This window comes from Saccoglossus kowalevskii, chromosome 3 (genome assembly GCF_978046115.1).
Source record: "Saccoglossus kowalevskii chromosome 3, keSacKowa6.1, whole genome shotgun sequence".
NCBI classification, from domain to species: Eukaryota; Metazoa; Hemichordata; class Enteropneusta; family Harrimaniidae; genus Saccoglossus; species Saccoglossus kowalevskii.
In genome coordinates this window covers 22,479,778-22,501,297 of record NC_140643.1, presented here as the reverse complement: position 1 = coordinate 22,501,297, position 21,520 = coordinate 22,479,778, and the positions used below count along the sequence as shown (strand labels likewise).

The 21,520-nt window shown below is 33.7% G+C and overlaps 1 protein-coding gene across 2 annotated transcripts in view; it reads right to left on the bottom strand.

Annotated features, from left to right (window-relative positions):
- LOC100367601 (inosine-5'-monophosphate dehydrogenase 2-like) overlaps positions 1 to 21,077 on the bottom strand; it is a 40,890-nt gene extending 19,813 nt beyond the window's left edge. The window contains exons 1-4 of one of the 2 annotated variants that reach the window (XM_085496900.1): positions 20,878 to 21,077; positions 14,810 to 14,858; positions 352 to 453; positions 20 to 94 (exon numbers count right to left, since the gene is read on the bottom strand). In XM_085496900.1, coding sequence (XP_085353026.1) covers positions 20 to 94; positions 352 to 453; positions 14,810 to 14,858; positions 20,878 to 20,975 — 324 coding nt within the window. In that variant the 5' untranslated portion in view covers positions 20,976 to 21,077. The remainder of the gene's footprint in view (positions 1 to 19; positions 95 to 351; positions 454 to 14,809; positions 14,859 to 20,877) is intronic. The other variant, XM_085496902.1, reaches the window with a different exon arrangement.
- Between the last annotated feature and the right edge of the window lie 443 nt (positions 21,078 to 21,520).

The window sequence follows — 21,520 nt, the reverse complement described above, 5'->3', positions numbered from 1 at the left end:
CTTTGAATTGCATACTTACTTTAACTTTACGCACTTCATTGGCTTGAAACTCTGGTGTACAGTTATGGTGAATTATTCCAATACCACCTTGTAACTGAAATGAACACAAAGGTGTTAAAAATCAACCAAACTGAACTTGGTACATTTCAGATACTAATTCACCTTGACCAGATACTTAATATACACTGGGGTACAATTTCACTGTAAGAGAAATAATCTCAAAAAACGAAAATAGAGTGAAATTCCTAAAAAAGTTTACAACTCTAACCTATGACCCAGTATCAAGGACGAGTGGATGGTCACTGAATGCATTTGAAAATGTAATTTAGAATAAACTAAAACAAATCTTACTGCTAATGCTATAGCCATATCTGCTTCAGTCACTGTATCCATTGGCGAGGACACACATGGTGTTCTGAGTGTTATCTTCTTGGTTAGTGCTGATGTTAATTCCTGGAAATGAGAAAAACACACGTTACAAAAAACTTGTTAAATACTGTAAAATACTTTATTCTAGCTGGAATTAATTTTTGCTGAAAAGACTTTTTAAGTGTTTTGTATGGAATTTATTTTCACTGATTTTTGACAAGTTGAATGTAAAATATAGGAAAAAAGGTATATTTGCTGGATTTTATTTTTACTGAATCGTTCCTTCAGCGAAAATAAATTCCAAGCGAAAGTATTTTACAGTGTATATAATCACATGATACATAGAGTTAGTCACCAGCAGACAAGTGATCAGACCAGAGAAGCGGTTATCATGAATGTCTACTGACGTCAACGTAGGGAAAATATCACAAGATTGTGATTGAGATTTATGAAATATTTCCACAGTACAAACTAGAGGAATGGTGGGTAAATAACACCCAATACATGTACATCATTGAACAAGTTGTGTATGCTACCGGTAATGTTCTTGAAAGTATGATGTTCTATTTCACGTGAACGCCTTGCGTACGCTATGCGGCAATTCTGCTCATTCAAATATTTTATCAAACTTCCATGGAATTTTTTTTTTTTTGAATTTCAACCATATTTTTTTTTGAAGGGAAATAATAATACTGAAAGTACACACACAAGCTATAACCCAAATAAACTACTGTTACTACATATTGTAGTTAACCACCACCACCACAAGAAAACTTAACTTTCTGGCTTTCGTACACTGAAAACAAGCAGCCAGTAGGCTGAGATTGCTCCGCTGTTAGCGATGCACATTTAAATTAAAGAACAGAAGATATCATTAGAAAATGAACAATATGCATAGTATCAATGCAATGGGACTTGCTGTTTTCAACAAAAATTCAAAAATATCATTTTTCACCATAAATGATTATGGTTTTTAACAAGAAAATATCACTTTTTACCAAAAATGACAAAAATATTCACCAAAATTACTGTAGATAATTAAAGATATCATTACAAAATGAACAAATCTGAGAGAGGTCCACATGTAGTACCTATATACGGTATGTAATAATATCAAAGCAATTGGACTTGTCGTTTTTAACAAGAAGTAGAAAATATCACTTTTTACCAAAAATGACAACAATATTCACCAAAATTAGAGAATTAAATATATCATTACAAAATGAACAAATCTGAGAGAGGACCACTGTAGTACCTATATATGTAATATCAAAGCAATTAGACTTGCGGTTTTTAACAAGAAGTTGAAAATATCACTTTTTACCAAAAATTACAAAAATATTCACCAAATTTAGAGAATTAAAGATATGATCATGAAATGAACAAATCTGAGAGAGGTCTACCCAAGGTACATATACACCAAGTATCAAAACATTCAGGCTTGTAGTTTTCAAGAAGAAGTCGAAAAAGTAAAACATTGACACGGACGACGAAAGACAATCACTCATATGATAAGCTCCGCTCGACAAAGTCGACAGCGGAGCTAAAAATGACAAAAATATACATAAAAATTAGAGAATTTAAGATATCATTACGAAATGAACAAATCTGAGAGAGGTCCAAATACAGTACCTATATATGTAATATCAAAGTAATCAGACTTGCGTTTTTTTTTTTTACAAGAATTCGAAAATATCACTTTTTACCAAAAATGACAAAAATATTCACCAAAACTAGAGAATTTGAGATTTTGACATGAAATGAACAAATCTGAGAAAGAACCATCCAAGGTACTTGCATATCAAATTTGAAAACATTCTGACCTGCGGTTTCGAAGAAGAAGTTGAAATTGTAAAGTTGACGCCGACGACACCGGACAATCAGTAATATGAACAGCTCCGCTGTGTCGACTTTGTTGACAGCGGAGCTAAAAATGCAATAATATGTCACACTGTGGTGGTACTTTAGTTATGCAAAGTACAAGGAGATAGAAGAAAGGCACTGTGGTAATCACAATAAGAAGCAACTTAGAGCGACAAATGTCTTACTGTTTTTATACTATAGGAATAAGAAACAATTGCCCATTCTGCCAAAAATGTTTTTTATAAATTGTAGCAAATGCACTTATGAAAAATAAGGGGGAATAAAAATAAATCCTATTTTAATGATCCAGCATACAATAATTAATAGAATAAACATTCAGATTTTAGCGTTGCGTTGCGTTTGTAACTGTGGACATATTTTAAACGTGTTGCAAATTCAACATGATAGAATAACTTGTGCCAGCTGCATGAATGGTAGAATAGACTGAAATCCATTATTATCGAGAATATGGGCCAATAATCTCGCAATTGTCTTCTCCAAGAAAGTGGAAAAAATATAACATGTATATACTGTAAATGCATTTATTATTCACTGGGTTTTAGTTTTGCTAATACGTAAAAAAAAATGTAAAATACTTTATTTTAGCTGGAATTAATTTTCGCTGAATAGACTTTTTGAGTGTTTTTGTATGGAATTTATTTTCACTGATTTTTGACAAGTTGAATGTAACATATAGGAAACAAGCAGCCTGACGGCTGAGAATAGCTCCGCTGTTAGCAATGCACATTTCAATGAAAGAACAGAAGATATCATTAGAAAATGAACAATATGTATAGTATCAAAGCAATGGAACTTTCAACAAGAATTTAAAAATATCACTTTTCACCAAAAATGACAAAAACAATCATCAAAATTACATAATTGAAGATATCATCATGAAATGAACAAATCTGAGAGAGGTCCACATGTAGTACCTATATATGTAATATCAAAGCAATCAAGCTTATAGTTTTCAAGAAGTCGTCAAATCAAAGAAAGCTTAGAAAGAACTCCCATGTGCTGAGAGTATTGGAGACACATTAAATATAATTCGAAATTACTTAGCTGAAAACTAATTATGCAAATCAGAAAATTAATATGACCAGATTTGAGTGTAATTGAAATGTGATTAGAACCAAAAAATTATGAATTATTATGCTTATTAGGGAATTATTATGAACAGATTTTTACCCCAAACTAATTAAGTTTGTACATTGTCCTAGAGCATCTTTTGTACTAAGTTTCATTGAAATGGAATAATTAGTACTTTAGATATCAGTGTGAAAGCTTAAAATTGGTTAATTATGCAAATTAGGTAATTAATATGTACAGATTTTAACCCACAATTATTCAGGTCTGTCTATTGTCCTACAGCATCCATGTACATTCATTGATATGTGATGATTAGTACCTGAGATATCAGTGTGAAAGTTGGTTAATTATGCAAATTAGGTGATTAATATGCACAAATATTTACCGGAAACTAATTGGGTCTGCATAATTCTAGATTCATTGAAATGTGATGATTAGTACTTTAGATATCAGTAGAAAAGCTGAAAAATAATTATGCAAATTAGGTAATTAATATGCACAATTATTTACCCTAAAACTAATCAGGTCTCTGCATAGTCCTAAAGGATCTATATACCAAGTTTCATTGAAATGCGATGATTAGTACTTGAGAAACCCGTGGAAAAGCTGAAAATTAACCAATTATGCAAATTAGGTGATTAATATGCACAAATATTTATCGAAAACAATCAATCTCTGCATAGTCCTTGAGTATGTAAGTATCAAGTTTCATTGAAATGTAATGCTCACTACTTATATCAAATGCTGAAAATTAATTAATTATGTAAATTAGGTACTGATATTACCAGAAAAACTATCAGGTCTGTGCAGTGTCATATGACATCTATGTACCAAGTTTCATTGAAATGTCATGATCAGTACTTATATCAAATGCTGAAAATTAATTAATTATGCAAATTAGGTAATTAATATGTACTGATATTACCATAAAAACTATCAGGTCTGTGCAGTGTCATATGACATCTATGTACCAAGTTTCATTGAAATGTGATGATTAGTACTTATATCAAATGCTGAAAATTAATTAATCATGCAAATTAGGTAATTAATATGAACTGATATTACCATAAAAACTATCAGGTCTGTGCAGTGCCATATGACATCTATATACACTGTAGCCTTGTTATAACAAACTCTTTGGGGGACATACAATTAGTTTGTTATAGTGAAATGTTCACTATATTGAAGCACATAATACATTGGGTTTGTTGTGAGCGGGAGACACCTTATGTGTTCATTATATCAGGAAATTCATTATAACGGTGTTCATTATATTGAGGTTACAGTGTACCAAGTTTCATTGAAATGTGATAATTAGTACTTGAGATAGTGGAAAAAACGAAAATTGACTAATCATTATGCAAATTAGGTAATTAGTATCCACGGATTATTACCAAAAACTAATCAAAACCTAGCATTAGTTCAGAGCATCTATGTACCAAGTTTCATCAAAATCCAATGAGTGGTTGTTTAGATATCAGTGGAACAATCATGGAACAGCTAAAAATCAGCTAATTAACATGCAAATTAGGCAATTGATATGCACGGATTTTTACCAAAAACGAATCAAATCTGCGCATTGGCCCAGAGCATCTATGCACCAAGTTTCATCAAAAACCGATGTATGGTTCTTGAGATAGCAGTGGAACAGTCGGACACACATACACACATATACACACACACACACACACACACACACACAGACACACTAACTGCAAAGACTCCCATTATGTGCTTCGCACATGGGAGTCAAAAAGTAAAACATTGACACGGACGACAACGGACAATTACTCATATGATAAGCTCCGCTCGACAAAGTCGACAGCGGAGCTAAAAAAGGTATATTCGCTGGATTTTATTTTCACTGAATCATTACCTCAGCGGAAATAGCAAAAATTAATTCCAAGCAAAAATAAAGTATTCCACAATAAATTAGATGCACACGCATATTAACATAAAATAACAATATAACTCATTGTTTCACAAGCAAATTTGTGAAATTGTATGTCATCGGAGATCAAAGAAAGAAACAAGTAGCCTCTCGGCTGAGATAGCAATGCACATTTCGATTAAAGAACAGAAGATATCATTAGAAAATGAACAATATGCATAGTATTAATGCAATGGGACTTGCCGTTTTCAACAAGAATTCAAAAATATCATTTTTGACCATAAATGATTGTGGTTTTTAACAAGAAAATACCACTTTTTACCAAAAATGACAAAAATATTCACCAAAATTAGAAAATTAAAGATATCATTATGAAATGAACAAATTTGAGTGGTCCACATGTAGTACCTATATATGTAGTATCAAAGCAATTGGACTTGCGGTTTCTAACAAGAAGTTGAAAATATCACTTTTTGCCAAAAATGACAAAAATATTCACCAAAATTAGAGAATTGAAGATATGATCATGAAATGAACAAATCTGAGAAAGGTCTACCCAAGGTACATATACACCAAGTATCAAAGCATTCAGACTTGTAGTTTTCAAGAAGAAGTCGAAAATGTAAAACCGATGTATGGTTCTTGAGATAGCAGTGGAACAGTCGGACACACATACACACATACACACACACACACACACACACACACACACACACACACACACACACACTAACTGCAAAGACTCCCATTATGTGCTTCGCACATGGGAGTCGAAAATGTAAAACATTGACACGGACGACGGACAGTCACTCATATGATAAGCTCCGCTCGACAAAGTCGACAGCGGAGCTAAAAAATAATTGCAAATCAATTGAAGAAATATTCTGATTCTACAAATAACTGGTATAAATACTATTGAAAACAAACAGCTGCTGGTCATTTATGTTTTTAAAAAATACGCTCATTAATGACAGAGTGGGCACTGCATTACAATCACAATCTTAAAGGCATATGACGTATGTATGGCTCTTCCGCACATTGGGACAATCGTACCAGCAAAATCAATACTGTCCAATACGATAGACTAAATCACGTCACCTGTTCTGAAGCTGATAAAAGAAGAAAAAAAAATAGATCTGAAAAATCTTTGGTTATAAAGTCAATGCAATTGATGAGGAACGATCAGTCACGAAAACAAAGATTTTCTGCTCTCCAGGCAAAAGAAGATCTCATCGATTCATTATTTGCTCGGTTCTAAGCATGATTAAATCACTATGACAGTTTCTATATCAAAGTTGCCCACTGAGATTATTTCTAAAGCTTTTTTCGGGGCTGTATTAATTATGTAAAATATTTCATCTGAATGTGTGAATTTACAAAAGATATATTCATTGAAGGTCTAGTTTTCAATGATTTACAAATAAACAATTGCCAGGGGTTTTGTTAAGAGCCGGCCGGTTTTACTTGCTAAAGCTTTTGAATTGAAATGCTACTCAGTAAAAAACAAAACAAAAACAAAAACAAAAAAACAAAAACATAGTTCACTGTATTACATGCCCATGTGTATCACGGAGCAACAATGCGACACATGCCGTTATGCTTGCGGCATTTGCAACTTTTCTTCTTCAGCCTGCAAGCCATAATAGATTTATACATTGTCAGAACTGAAGCAAATCCAGTTATACAATATTGTGGACTCAGTTGAGACATTGGGAAAAGGACAATATCCATAGAAACGAAGGGACTATATCCATAGGAACGAGGGAACAAGAAGAACGCATACATGCCCACCATTTTGGCAAGAAAGTATAGCCTACAGAGAAACAAATCGTACATTGCGGAAAAAGGTTTGATCGTGTCTGAAGTGCAAATATGAGTCACAAATTTCAGACAAAAAGCTTGAAAATCAGCGAAAAGACGCCTCGTATACTTCAAGTGTTTCCAAGGACTTGCGTTCGTGCCTTTAGCAGCTCATTAAAGTGTTAATTCAGGAGAATGGAATCGACATGGCTCTGCAATCAAGCGTCTGCTCCATTCAGTCATATGGTTCACTGTTTGTTGAAGGATCTTTCAGCTCAATACATCTGCCAATCAAAACATTTTTTGAGAGGCAGCCTTCATTTGCTCTGAAGCATGCAATAACGATTAATCTCAAACAGGATTATAAATACACTTTTCTTTTTTTTTTTGCCGAAGAAAAATGAGTGAATTCTTTGGTTCAAGCTGCTTTTACTCACTAAACAAACCAAACAACGTGAACTGTCAATCGCAGGATTTAAGTCAAGGTGTTTTTTTTGAAACTCACTCTAAGAAATGAAATTTACATTGTAGCAAAATGAAAATGCGGAAGAGCCAAAAATAAAGCTGACTTCATTAAAATAATAGTACAGAAAAGACACCAATTTTGTTTTCGGCATTCATGAACTCTGACAATTAGATACATCTCAAAAAAATTTCACTGAAACACAACAGAACATCAGTTTAACCAAAAAATTCCAAGCAAATTCCTGTTTTTTATGCATCACCAACAAACACAAATCTCCAAGAATATCCATTTCGAAGGAAATTAGTAGAAAAACAACTATTACAGAGAATTGAAAAATGGATAGCCTTGCACAACAAAATAATCTCTGCATAATTAACTAAGAAATAATTAAATAATTACCAAGGGACAATACTGATCATGGAAAGGTCTTCTGTGATAATCACATTAACAACATTCCTAATTAAATCACTGAACACACAATATAGACAGATAAAGTCGACAAATTAATGGAAAAAAAAATTCATACCACTGATTTCATTCAAGGTAGTAATTATAATAGTGTCACGCTCATTAATTTTTTAAAGTGGTAAAATTAAAAATGTTAATAAGAACGGAGAGATTACAAGAGCAATTGAGAAAGTACAGGCTGAAAAACTCCAATTCTAGACAATTAGAATATTACAAAAGACAGCTTGGCGACGATGACTGAAAAGAGCTGTAGCTAAATACTCATAGAGCCATCGAGTGATATATAATTTATGGCTCAAACTGATCACATTAGGACTGTATTTCTATTTATAGTATCTTACATGCATGGGGATAATAGTAAACACTGTAATGATGAATATATCACACACAGAACTGGCATCAAAAACAAAATAAATTAGATGTGGCTGAAACAGCATGATTAACGGTTCAATCACCTCTATGTGTACGGTATAGAAGAAGATTTCTTATTGAACATTTAACAGCGTACACTGCGACACTCTTCTTTTTTTTTTGTGCATCTTGTAAAATGCAGTACTGAACAGGTAATCATCGAGTAGACACGAGTTTTTCAAATCCTTGCTGTTTGGATGACCTTTTTAACAAGTTTGATGACACTGTCACAACAATCATGTGATTGGAAATACTTACGATGACTGAATTTTTTAAAATTTCCTTATGGGAATCTTGAAGTCAACAGTGCAAAGAAAATGTTGACTTTCATTTGTGACAACCCTGGATTATGATATTTGTACACAAATGCAATTATTGTAGATCCTAGTTTTTTTTTTTAGTTTTTTTTTCAATTTCGGACTATTTGCATAATTATTTTTCTTAATTACTGATAGAGGATTTTTTCTATTGCAGGCACATTCTTTGACACAATGACATTATCACATACACTGTACATAATGTGCATATCCACGGTGTGATGTAATATAGGACACGTAGAAAATGCATATCACATAGTATGGCGTCACATATTTGCCAGACTTTTGCAATGCGTTTTGCAATGCTACGGACATGTAAAAATGACGATTTATAGTGCTTTTACATAAAAATTTGGCGTCAGCCAGCCATATTGAATTGAATCACAAAAACAATGTTAGTGCAGATGTATCTCTAGGCATACTATCTTCGTACAAAATTTAAACAGAAATGTTCATTGCATTCAAGAGAAAGTAGCATGGGTACCATGAAAAACAGACTTCGTCTGAACGGGGACTAAAAAAACACTGTCTGTGATCACTTGTGTCTGCTGAAATCAACCAAATAAAAAATAACGTGGGATTACCAATATATAACAAAAATTACCGGGTAGGGTCAGCCACACTTGCTTGTACACGCATCTATTTGCTGTATTTTACATTGTATGTATGTCCCTTTCTGAAAACTATGCACGACTCACAAAAGAAATACATTTCAACACAAAGGTTACCGAGAAGTGGGTCACTGCAGTCTCAACTATAAAACAGATATTACTGTAAAATCTGCATTAAAAGCTGCGGCTTCTCTTAAAATGGTACAATGCAACAGGGGGAATGTGGCTTCTATTAGAGCATCTACACATATGAGAAATAGTGAATTTTTGGGTCTCAATTATTCAAAAAGAATTGGTGCGGCTTCTATTAGAGACGCAGCTTTTACTGTAGGTATAATTAATCTGAAGACTTGTAAGAGACATTTTACAGAAAGCTTGCCCAAACATTTTGCTCAGAAGACACAAATAATTTTTTTTTACTCTTAGTACCCATGTATTCAGAAATATTGCACCTACTTTTGGTGATCTGGTTTATTCTTTTAAAACAGTAAACAGTAATTATAATCATTCGTTTCTTTGATAACAAAATTCATGTTGATACTTTCCGATGGTTAATGCAAAGTCATGACAAACACTGCAGGCGATGTTTTATAGAATATTACAGGGGAAACCATAATACCTGTTTTTTGTCACCCACTGTATTTGAAAAATGATTAGTTCAATTGCTGGTTTTAAGGAACACAGAAATTTATACTATACTTTTTATGTTTTGACTAAAACAAAAATCTGAACTGCTCATTTTTCGCCCCAAAATTATTTAATTCTATAATGATCAGGCCACTCACTATTTTGCACATACTGTGGAATACTTTATTTTCGCTGGAATTATTTTTTGCTGACAAGGCTTTTTGGAATGGAATTTATTTTCACTGATTTTTGATGAGTTTTATAGGAAAAAAAAGTATATTCGCTGGATTTTATTTTCACGGAATCATCCTTTCAGCCAAAATAAATTCCAAATGAAAATAAAGTATTCTACAGTACACAGTATTATTGAGTAATATTAAATGTGTCAAGTTGTACATTTTTTTTATCCATACATCGAATCGACATGCTGAAGACGTATATGTACCAATCACAAGGTATACACATCTTCCCATGGTTTTTAGTGACTGCAGAACATGAAGGAAACAAGAAATTGAGAGTCTATTTTCCAGGTTGCGATAACAACCCATCTTGCCAAATGAAATTTCAGAACTTAACAGACAGGCTTATTACTACTAGCTAGTAGGTTCAGAACAAATCCATTAAAGCAAGCAAATGAGTCTGAAATCTGAAATCATTGGTGGTAGATTGACATGAATATTAGTCTTCAGTAGTGAAGAATGACGATAATGACCTGATTATTACCATAGATGCTATTATGTACTGTAAAATAATAAGGGTCTTCAATCAATTCTGTTTGAATGAAAAGTAACAGAACACGAGCACAAAAATGACAGTTTATGTTGCTAAGAAACCTTTCTAAGCTTAATTCAACTATTTTACCTAATAACCGTATACATGGTGCAGGCGATGCGATGTGTAATATTTTTGGGACTAATTTTTTTTATATGTCAGAATACATACTTTCATGATGTTATATGCCACCTAATCACCCAAGTGTATTGGTATGCAAAAAGTAGTGCCATTGATGTAGCTCAAAATGGCGGAATAAACAATACCGGGGTAAGACAATTGTGAAAGCTATCTGCTTTAATTGGATGTTTCGTGTACTTCTGAAACACATCACAGTGAACCTTGTTTATTTTATTGCAACAATAAAATAGTCACTGGAGGTTCTTCTGAGATGGGCAGTCAGTTTGACAGCCACCAGAGTTCATATGACATGACGCCGACTGCCGAATTTGCAGTCAGTATAGGTAGTCATGGTGACTGCAACACAAAATAAATTGGCCATCAAATGGTGAAATTTAAAAAAAGAAAATCAATTAAAGCCAAATCAAACACTGAAATATTTAACCAGTTGCATTTTACACTCAAATCACAACAAAACAAATGGAAACGGGTACAATGTAGCAATGTAATTGGAACACACACAACAGACTGTTTATATATATATATATATATATACACATACTAGAAATAGAAATCTACTCGTTCCATCTAGGTAATCATTTTTGTTTCCATTCAGTAACATTTTTTTTTCTAGCAATAAAAAACATTCTGCTAAGAAATGTACCAAACATTTTATTAACATCCACTCTATTCACATTTATTGGGAATATTGATTGACCTCTCTGAATAGGTAACAAGGCAGACACCAAAGAATAAAGGAAACGATAAGTGGTACAGCTGACATAGCAAGAAATATGTCAATCATGTAATGGCATTCCAGATTTTCAAAAAAAAAAAAAAAGCTGCTTTCTTACTTCTAGAATTAAATTTCTTCTTTTCTTTTGCAGTTCATCTACTCCATATACCGCATGTTGTTCATAACAGTAAATACTGAGGTAATCTAATGTTAACATAGCAAAATGGTGGTATACTTGCCTATTTGTAGAAAAGGCATCCTACTCAAAAAATTTTTTAGTAGAGATAGAAACTGATGATTTTTAACCATTGAATTCATAGCCTAACTCTGAACCTGAGTGAAACATTTTGAATACATTGTTTCCACAAAGTTTAACTGCAACTGGAGCACTTTATTAAAAACACAAGAAAAGGAGGAGTCCTTGACAATGCAAATCCAACGGCGATGGCGATGTCTTTCAGACACAAAATAAAAATCCCTGAATCCCATTATTTACAATTAATTTGGATGAAAGTAGAGTTGAGTAGTGCCAAACGTACTATTAGAAGCACACCTCCAATAGAAGTGCACATACCATACAAGCTCCATAAGAAGGGTATCTTTAATGGAAGCTTATGCAAACCCGAAACCAAATTTATTGTAAACTGGATTGAGGTAAGACTTAGTATAACCTACATGTACCTCTGTGGTTCACGCAAGTGCACATGCTAAAATATAGTAAATATTCTATATGTATTCATTATTAAAAAAAAAAAAAAAAAATCAAGAAGAATGTGCTAATCACGATCAATACATTTTTACCCAAGCAGATGCTGCATATATTATACAACAATGAGGCTTCCAATTCAGCTCAATGTGTGTTGACCACTTGGGTGGCAATATTTGTTGCAGGGGAACAAAGAATGCTGGGAACTAGCAGATACATGTACAATAGAGAAAAAAAGGAACATCTGGAGAAAAGGAAACGTATCTATGGGAGGTCATTCATGTAATTGACAGATACCAGTGGGACAACGTGCATTTTTTTTTTAATTTCATAATGAAATAGGGAAATTAATTTAGCTCGAGAAATGACATATAAAGCAAGGTCAAAACATAGTGAGCTTATAGAAACGTTTTCCTTGAGAACGCTTCAACAGAAACTGATCAAAATGCGTTCTTACATCACACTTGACAAACTGGCATCCTAAAAGAACATTTTCCATTACTGGTATGCCCCAAAACACAAGACAAATTTTGAACCCCAAATGTAGAAATATAATACTGTATGCAATGTAAAATTAATTTCTTAGACCCAAATATGCAACAAAAATCTCAGATCTAATAAATAAAGTTTCAAAACAAATTATTTAAGTACTGGTCGAAATATAAAGAGAAAATTATGAGAGGAAAAATAAACATTGTTACCTAAGTTTTGATTGTTCATGTTTGTGATTTTTTTGCCTTGTGTGTTATTCAATTCCATACCTCGTTTTAGCAAGTTAGATTTTCTTGATAGAGAATAACTGCTCCAGGCATGGTTATTTACAACACAGACTAAAATCTAATGAAGTTTTATGGTCACCATGATGACCTGGTTGACTTCTATAAGGTCGTGTCAGAGCCGATTGCGAATATACAGCCTTTGTTGATTACGTGTAGGCTCCCCACCTTATCAAAGATAGTAGTACCTAGTCTGTATTTATAGTTATTTTGTAAATTACAAAAAATATTTCAATCAAAAGTAGACAAGCTTGAGAAATTTAGCCTGTCAAATGAAATTTTTTACCAGTCTAAAATGACAGTTACACGAGAGGCTGGCAAAAAGAACTGATTGTGTATATACATGTACTATCCTTTTTGTAATGTACATGTTGCCTTTGCTGATCCTTCGTAGGTCATACATTACCCTGGCCTATAAGGACAATATGATGGGTAGCAGATACAGCATAGGAAATGCAGACATGTTCTTGCGTCACTCTAAGAGGGAATTTAGTGTTGTTACTCGACATTTGTTATTTCTATTGGTAATACAGATCATTCAATCATTCATTCATTCATTCATTCATCAGCATTTTTTTAAACAGTGATCGCTCCAACTCCAATACACAATTTATTTATCCAGCGTTGTTTTCAGATGATTCATTGATTTAATTTAACATTTATTTTTTTCTCATTCAAATAACATACTTTCTATTTTTTACTCAGATTATCAGCATTCCAATTTGATTAAATTTATACTGCCCATTAGTGGCAATGACTATATTCATTTTCACAACCCCCAAACTACTAATGAAATGCAGCATAATAATCTCTAATAAGTTAGCATGCCAGCTGGTGCATGTACGATGCGAATCTTACCAAATTAAGTGACCGGCCATTTATTCCACATTTCTCGATTACAACATGTTATCACTGAGATGCCAAAAATATGTCATAAACAGAGCTAGTTGGTCCCAGTAGGTACATGGAGACGCCAGGGATTTTTTTAAACAAGGAAACAGGGGCGCAGCGCCCTCATGCCATGGCCATGCGCCTCCTTACCCTAGGGAGCAGATCCTCTGGCAACCTCAAAATTCTGATTGACCAGGGATCACATGTGGCCAGTCTTCAACTGTGACCTGTGATAGTAATTTTGGCCCCAAGGAAGCCATAGAATGCTCCGTTTTAACTTAGAATTATCAAAACTCCACACCCTGGTAGGGAGAACCCTATCTCCCCCACTTGGTGGCGCCGCTGAACAGCAGTGCTCCTTCTTGCATTTTTTTTCTAGAAAAAGCCCTGCACGCTATGGTAGAATTAATATCAACGAACCCACAACTATAATCCCCTGTATCCATATAATTAGATTTGTCTAACAGCAGTTAGACATTTAGCTTTTTTCACAACCAGACTTCCTCGCCCACATTTTTCTGCACTTTATTCTTATATTCTTCAACATTTTTAGAAATGAACTTATTTTGGAGCCAACAGACAAAATTTATATAAAAAATTTTGCTATTTTTGTTCTAATCTTCTGAAGGAAAGTACAGACTATAAACAGGACTATTTTGTGAATTTGTGATGAGAAGAGGGAACTGGTGGTGAAAAGGTTATTATAAAAGGTGTACAAAGCTGGGTCATCTTTTTTAATATTCCAAATACCAGTGGTAGCTGAATCAGCTTTATTTTGACTGCAGTACGAGACAAAAACTCATCGTTTTACAATTGCTTTGCACGCAATTATTATTCCATCTCACAGCATTAGAACTACGGTATTCAATATATCACATAATTAATCATACTTACAACTTCTTCTGATGTAAAATCAATAAAGCCAGGCAGGATGAGAAAATCACTACAAAAAAAAACAAAAAAACAATTGCACATTATTCATTAATTGTTGTAAGCACGTGATCTATGATCTATACAAATTGATTTAGCATTACCGATACGATCAATTTTTTTTCACTGAATTTTCAGTCATTTCTAAATAGAAAAATAATTGCATTCCATTTACTGTATTTGCTCTATTAGTAGCACAAAAACAATATGAAAATCACAAATTTTTCTGCATGATCATAATATGAGGTCATTATGAGAATACTTCATAGTATGCACAAAGACAGTACAGCGCGAGTATCGACCGACGCGCAGTGGCGTACTGTCTGGCTGAAGTATGACTGCATACTTTGAGGTATTCTCGCAATAACCTTATTACTATTATTATACATCTTTTCTTTCCAAGGATACATCATGGGAATGCCGAAATCCAAAAGGTTTAAAGAGAAGAATTAGCACACTTCTTTGTGTGAAGTCCGATCAAACCCTGATGGCAGCCATGTTGGTTTTATTATTAGAATTATGGAATTCACATTTCCTTATCTGGTAGGATGAAAATACCCCGTAAAATACCGCAAAATTACGGCACGCTGTAACTTATGGCGTTACGGTGACAGATGTATAATAATGAGTAATATTTTTATGATTTAGTAAACAACTCTTAAATATATACAAGGGGAGAGGAAGGAGGCAAATTATTGAACAGTACAGTAGAGAATTTCATTCAATTCAGGAGAAATTCAACTTGAACACAGACTTTGCATGTTTACAAACCTCTGAATTATACCATAACACTTGACCCTTGGAAGTCTGACCCACAATGCTTCCTCGTAAGAAACCAAGTATTGGGATGTGTAACATAACCCTATTCTCATGACAGTCTCAGTCTGCTAGAGTCAGCATTTCCAAGCCATGGATAAGGAGTGGATTCTATGGGAGACAATTGTCTGATTAGCACGGTATCGCTGAAGCAGACAATCCATGGCCATCCCTACAAAGCTGTGCATGATAGTGTGTAGGAAAAAGCTGCATCAAACTCCATTAAATGATTTGATTGTGCAGGCCAAGGAGCTGGATCATTACAACTTGCACCAATTTCAAATTTAAACTAAAAGATTTTGCTGTTTTGTATCACATCATTCATACTTTATCTGAGGAAAAAAAAACATGACTTGGCATTCAATTTTCCATGGAAAAGAATCACAACATGTGAAACACACAAGAGTGCGCGTCATTGTGTTGACAGCGAATACATGTTTATAGAGAGAATGTTACCAAGGTAAAATTGACAAGGTGACAGTTAAATAAATGGAATCAGCTGGTGAAGATTATGGCAAACAGTTGCAGTTGAACATTGAATAAAATTTAAATCAGCACTCTGGACAAAGTCAAGAAAATTAACTGTCCTAACCATTAAAAAAATTTAAGCAAAATTCTTCTAAACCTGAAACTTCATGCATAAAATAAACAAATGAAACATGATACACAACCATATATATAAAGGATATCTTATGAATAAGCCTACACCATCAGATTTATTAAACAAGGAAAACTTCTTTTCGAAAAGGTTGTGGTCGCAGTTGCTATATCACATTATGGGCGTAGACAATGTTGAGCTCAATCAATATTAAACATTTGAATTTGAATGCAGATATTTACAAATGGTTACACACATGACATGATTTTTTAGGTACAAATATGAGCATGAACAACTTCCTAGGCTAGGGCAGTTAATTATTGTTACATGATGTGTATACTATTACTGTGTGCTACGTACAGTAAGTGTTAATGTGAGACACTACATGTACCGACTGTAATATAGTACATGTATGTTTCATTTTAGGTACAAAGTTTCAAATGGCATAGAACACTTGGTAGTCGCCAAACAACAAACAAGTCACACATATATATATTTTTTGAACATACACTTAGCTGAAATTTGAGATTTTTGCTAGGGATTGAGGAAACACCACATCACGCATTATGTTACCTCACAAATCTCTTATCATAAATTGTTACATAATTTCTCATTACCAAACTCGGTAACAACGTTATTCAAGACCAGGTTCGGGGGCTGATGAAAAGATCTATCGTCTATATTGTGGTTATCAGGTCTTAAAATTAACATTTTTCCTTGGGAGTCTGAGTGGGCTACAAATTTCTAAAGCAGGTAGCCAAACAATATGGCAAATACATGTACATGGAAAAAAAAACTTAGTGTAGGACAACCCGTAATTTTGGTACATTAAAGAATTATTTTTAATTTTGGTTACTACTAGCAAGATTGTTAATCACTGTTAATTGGACTATCGTTATTTGCATGCCCTGAAACTTTGATATCCATATATGGTGTTATACGATGAAGATCTCATGACCACACATGTTCCACATGCATCAAACAATGAAACTCATTTCAACAAAAGGAATCACAGCAATTACAGAAATGAACAAGGTGATTTCTGTATTTAAAAACAGGGAATGCACATAATCATTTGCGTGTGAATAATCAAAAACAGCCAAAAAGATGTACCCTAACTAGTTCTTTCACAAAATCACTCATCTGCAATTACTACATGTGTGTTTCCAGAAATAGACACAAGTCTTGACTTTTTTTTCGTGATCATCGCCAAATTGTGTGCAACTTTGTACATGTATTTAGATCTTCATTGCATCTTACACCAAATGCATTTATGTGTTTTATCGACCTCAAAGATGGCCGCCATCAGGGTTATAGCTAGAAAAATAAAAGTGCCAGTCTAAAAAATACAAATGTATATTGATAGTATCAGTTGTTTGGGTCTGTAGCGAAAAACATATAGTCTATCAAATTTTGTTCCTGGCTGAAATAGGGAGGGAGTGGCTGTCTAAAATGACAAGCAGACAGGTGGTTGGCTATAAACCCTCAGTTTGTCACTCGTGTCACAAACATGAAAAGGATAAGGGAAACCAATGTGAAAAATATAATTTTTGACATCATATTGTATGTGAATCTGTCGATTTGAAAACTTGTTAAATTTTAATGTGACAAGACATTTTCTAAGGTAATTTGACCAAAAGCAGAAAGCCAGGAAAGAGCCATTTCGAAAATCAACTAAACTGCTAAGGAAATTGAACATCTTGGGTCCGTCCCATACATGCAGATTTTAGCTGAAACAGGTAAATGTAGAAATTGTCTGTCCCTGTGGACAGGTGAATAAAGATATCAAGTTTTTACTTTGATTGATCAAGTTTAATCCCAAGTTGTTGATCTCCAAAAAATTGCTTTCAGAATTGAGGATGAACCAAGAACGAGAATGTTATGTCCGATAATAAGCATGCGTCATCACAGTGAGGTCAACTGCAGTTTACATTTTATGCAAGGTAATGTTCAGCACCATCAAATGAGGTTTGTCAACCGAACCTCATTGACGGTGCTGACCTTTGTATTCGTATTTGAAGCCCACACATAAGCGACGCTACCAGATATATACTGTACACCAACACAGCGACTGCTCAGACTGCAAAGGATTTGTACACACTCCACCATGTCATACACTGTAATTTGAAATTCTGGTACCCCCATAACTCTGGACCTTGCAGTTAATAGAAAATCATCTATTGCGAGAACCAGTATCAGTGTCAAAGAAAAGGTTAACTGACTGCAGTGGAGTTCTATACTGGAAGAATTCGTCCCCTAAGGCTTGTGATTGGTCCTAATGTTTTTTGATCACCATTGGAAATTTATAAACAATTATAAATATATAAAGAAAAATTTATGTTTTAATGCATAATGCAATACTAATAATGCTTTACTTTGATAGACATTTTTATTGAATAACATATACCAGTCCACATAGCCTACAAACAAAATGGCCACGGTCAGCAATCAATATTATATTATAAAAGTATTAAAATGAATCAAATTAAGACAGTTCAATGTGAATTCAAGTTTTGCAGTGCTGGGCAAGTAACCACAAATATGCGCAATGCATTATGGGAGAGTACTCATTCTACAGTCTATAATGGAAAAATATTAATTTAATCAAAGAAAGCTTAGAAAGAACTCCCGTGTGCTGAGAGTTTTGGAGACACATTAAAAATTAATTCAAAATTACTTATACTTGAGATATTGATGGAATAGCTGAAAACTAATTATGCAAATAAGGTAACTAATATGAACAGATTTAAGTGTAAAACTAATAAGGTCTGCACAATGTACCAAGTTTCATTGAAATGTGATTAGAACCAAAAAAATATTAATCATTATGCTAATTAGAGAATTAATATGAACAGATTTTAACCCAAAATTAATCAGACTGTCTATTGTCCTAGAGCATTTATGTACCAAGTTTTATTCAAATGTGATGATCAATACTTGAGATATCAGTATTAATTAATTAATTAATTATCTTAATTAGGTGATTAAGAAGCATAAATATTTGCCAAAAACTAGTATGGTGCATTAGTCTTAGGTTTATTGAAATGTGATGGGTACTCTTTAAAAGTTTCATTGAAATGGAATGAGTGGTTTTTAGACATCATAGAACAGCAAAAAATTAACTAATTATGCAAATTAGGTAATTAATAGGCACAATTATTTATCCCAAAATTAATCAGGTCTCTGCATAGTCCTAGAATATCTATGTCGCAAGTCTCATTGAAATGTGATGATTAGTACTTGAGATATCAGGTGAAAAGCTGAAAATTAACTAATTATGCTAATAAAGGTGATTAATATGCACAAATATTTACCCAAAAACTAATTAGGTCTCTGCACAATCCTCAAGTAACTATATACCAAGTTTCATTGAAACGTGATCATTACTACTCGAAATATCAAAAGCTGAAAATTAATTAATTATGCAAATTAGGTAATTAATATGTACTGATATTACCCTAAAAACTATCAGATATGTGCAGTGTCATATGACACCTATGTACCAAGTTTTATTGAAATGTTATGATTAGTATTTGAGATATCAGTGGAAAAGCCGAAAATTGATTAATCATTATGTAAATTAGGTAATTAATATTCATAGATTTTTACCAAAACCTAATCAACTCTGCGCATTATCCCAGAGCATCTATGTACCAAGTTTCACCAAAATTTGATTAGTGGTTCTTGAGATAACGGTGGAACAAAAAAAGTGACATACATACATACATACAGACATACAGACATACATACATACATACATACAGACAGGGTAACTGCAAAGACTTCCTTTTGTGCTTCACACACGGGAGTCAAAAACTAAAAATTCACTAAATTAAATGTAATTTTTTGTACTGTTTTGCCAATATTAGGATTTATAATCTCAGGTCGTCAAGCAAAATTGAAAAAACAAATTTCACCATGGAAACCAATGCAAAACACAAATTTGTGCCATTTATGGTGATATTTTGTTTTCTAGTTTCTGAATAAATTGACCCATTTTTTCCCTATTTTCAGTATCCTACTGGCATTATACTTTTCACAAATTCGGCTCGAATATCCTTAACTTGTTCCCCCAACCATCTGTGAACATTATGAACAGTCTACTATAAAAACAGTGCCCTCGCAGTCAGTACAGCACTACACATGTAGTTGAAAACATTTGGTTAATAATACGGTACGTCTGCCACTGCCCAGACAAACAAAAAGAAAAACAATATATTGAGTTGTGATTCGTTACAGTGTTTGTCTAGGTACTTGGTGTAAACACAGACGGTAGTAAAATATTACGGCAACAGCTGGCCTCACACATGCATAGGCTGAACCAGCCATGCCGTTTTTAAAGATTGAATGAGGTCGTACCTTTCATCTTTCGACTCAACGATCAAGCGAAATTCGTTTAAAATTTCCTCATTATTCGCTCGGAAATATTCATCCATTGTTGTCAAAACTGTTGAGGAAACCTTGCATCCAAGCAAAAAGCAGTCATTCACAGTCACTAGTTCGAGAGAGACACGCGCAACGCCACGGCAAGCCGTCGACTGATCAGACTAGTAGCATGTGTATGACGTTGCACGTTACACACAATGACATCAACAACATAATCAAGAAGCCGACTTACTTGTACGTTAGTCCTTCGCCACAACTGAACAACACAGCGCCAGTCATCCCATCTTCAGGAACGTACCCAGTGCCACCACTGATCAGGTAGTCCGCCATGCTGCCAGAAAAAGAGAGAAGAAATAAATAAATATTTCTATAACGCGTCACCCGATTCGCTGAATCAGTTCACGTGAAAATGGCGCTGTCTGTAGTGAGGACGGATATGAACAAGTCGGCGGGAATACGTCGACCTCATTTGCATATGAGTTTACAATATACGAGTATCCGCTGGAGTATACAACATACAATATTTTAATGAAATATGAGTGTTCCATAAGCGGGATGTACGGCCATTACTCCTGCAAAGAAACTGAATTCCTGAATTGGGCATGGACAAAATACAGAATCATAACAAAGAGTGAAATGAATTAAAAATGTCAGTGAGTGTTGACGTTAAAATTCTCATTGCATTGCGTGCTGATCCTCTTCTACTGATATTTTAGGAGAACTTTAATTTATAAAAATAAATAAATAAATAAATATTAATTTTGATACAAATCATTAACTTTTTTCTCGGTACGAAATAATAATCAAAAAAATAATACATAATTTTAACAAATCAATTCAAAACCATTATTTCAAAAACGAAATATTACCTATGG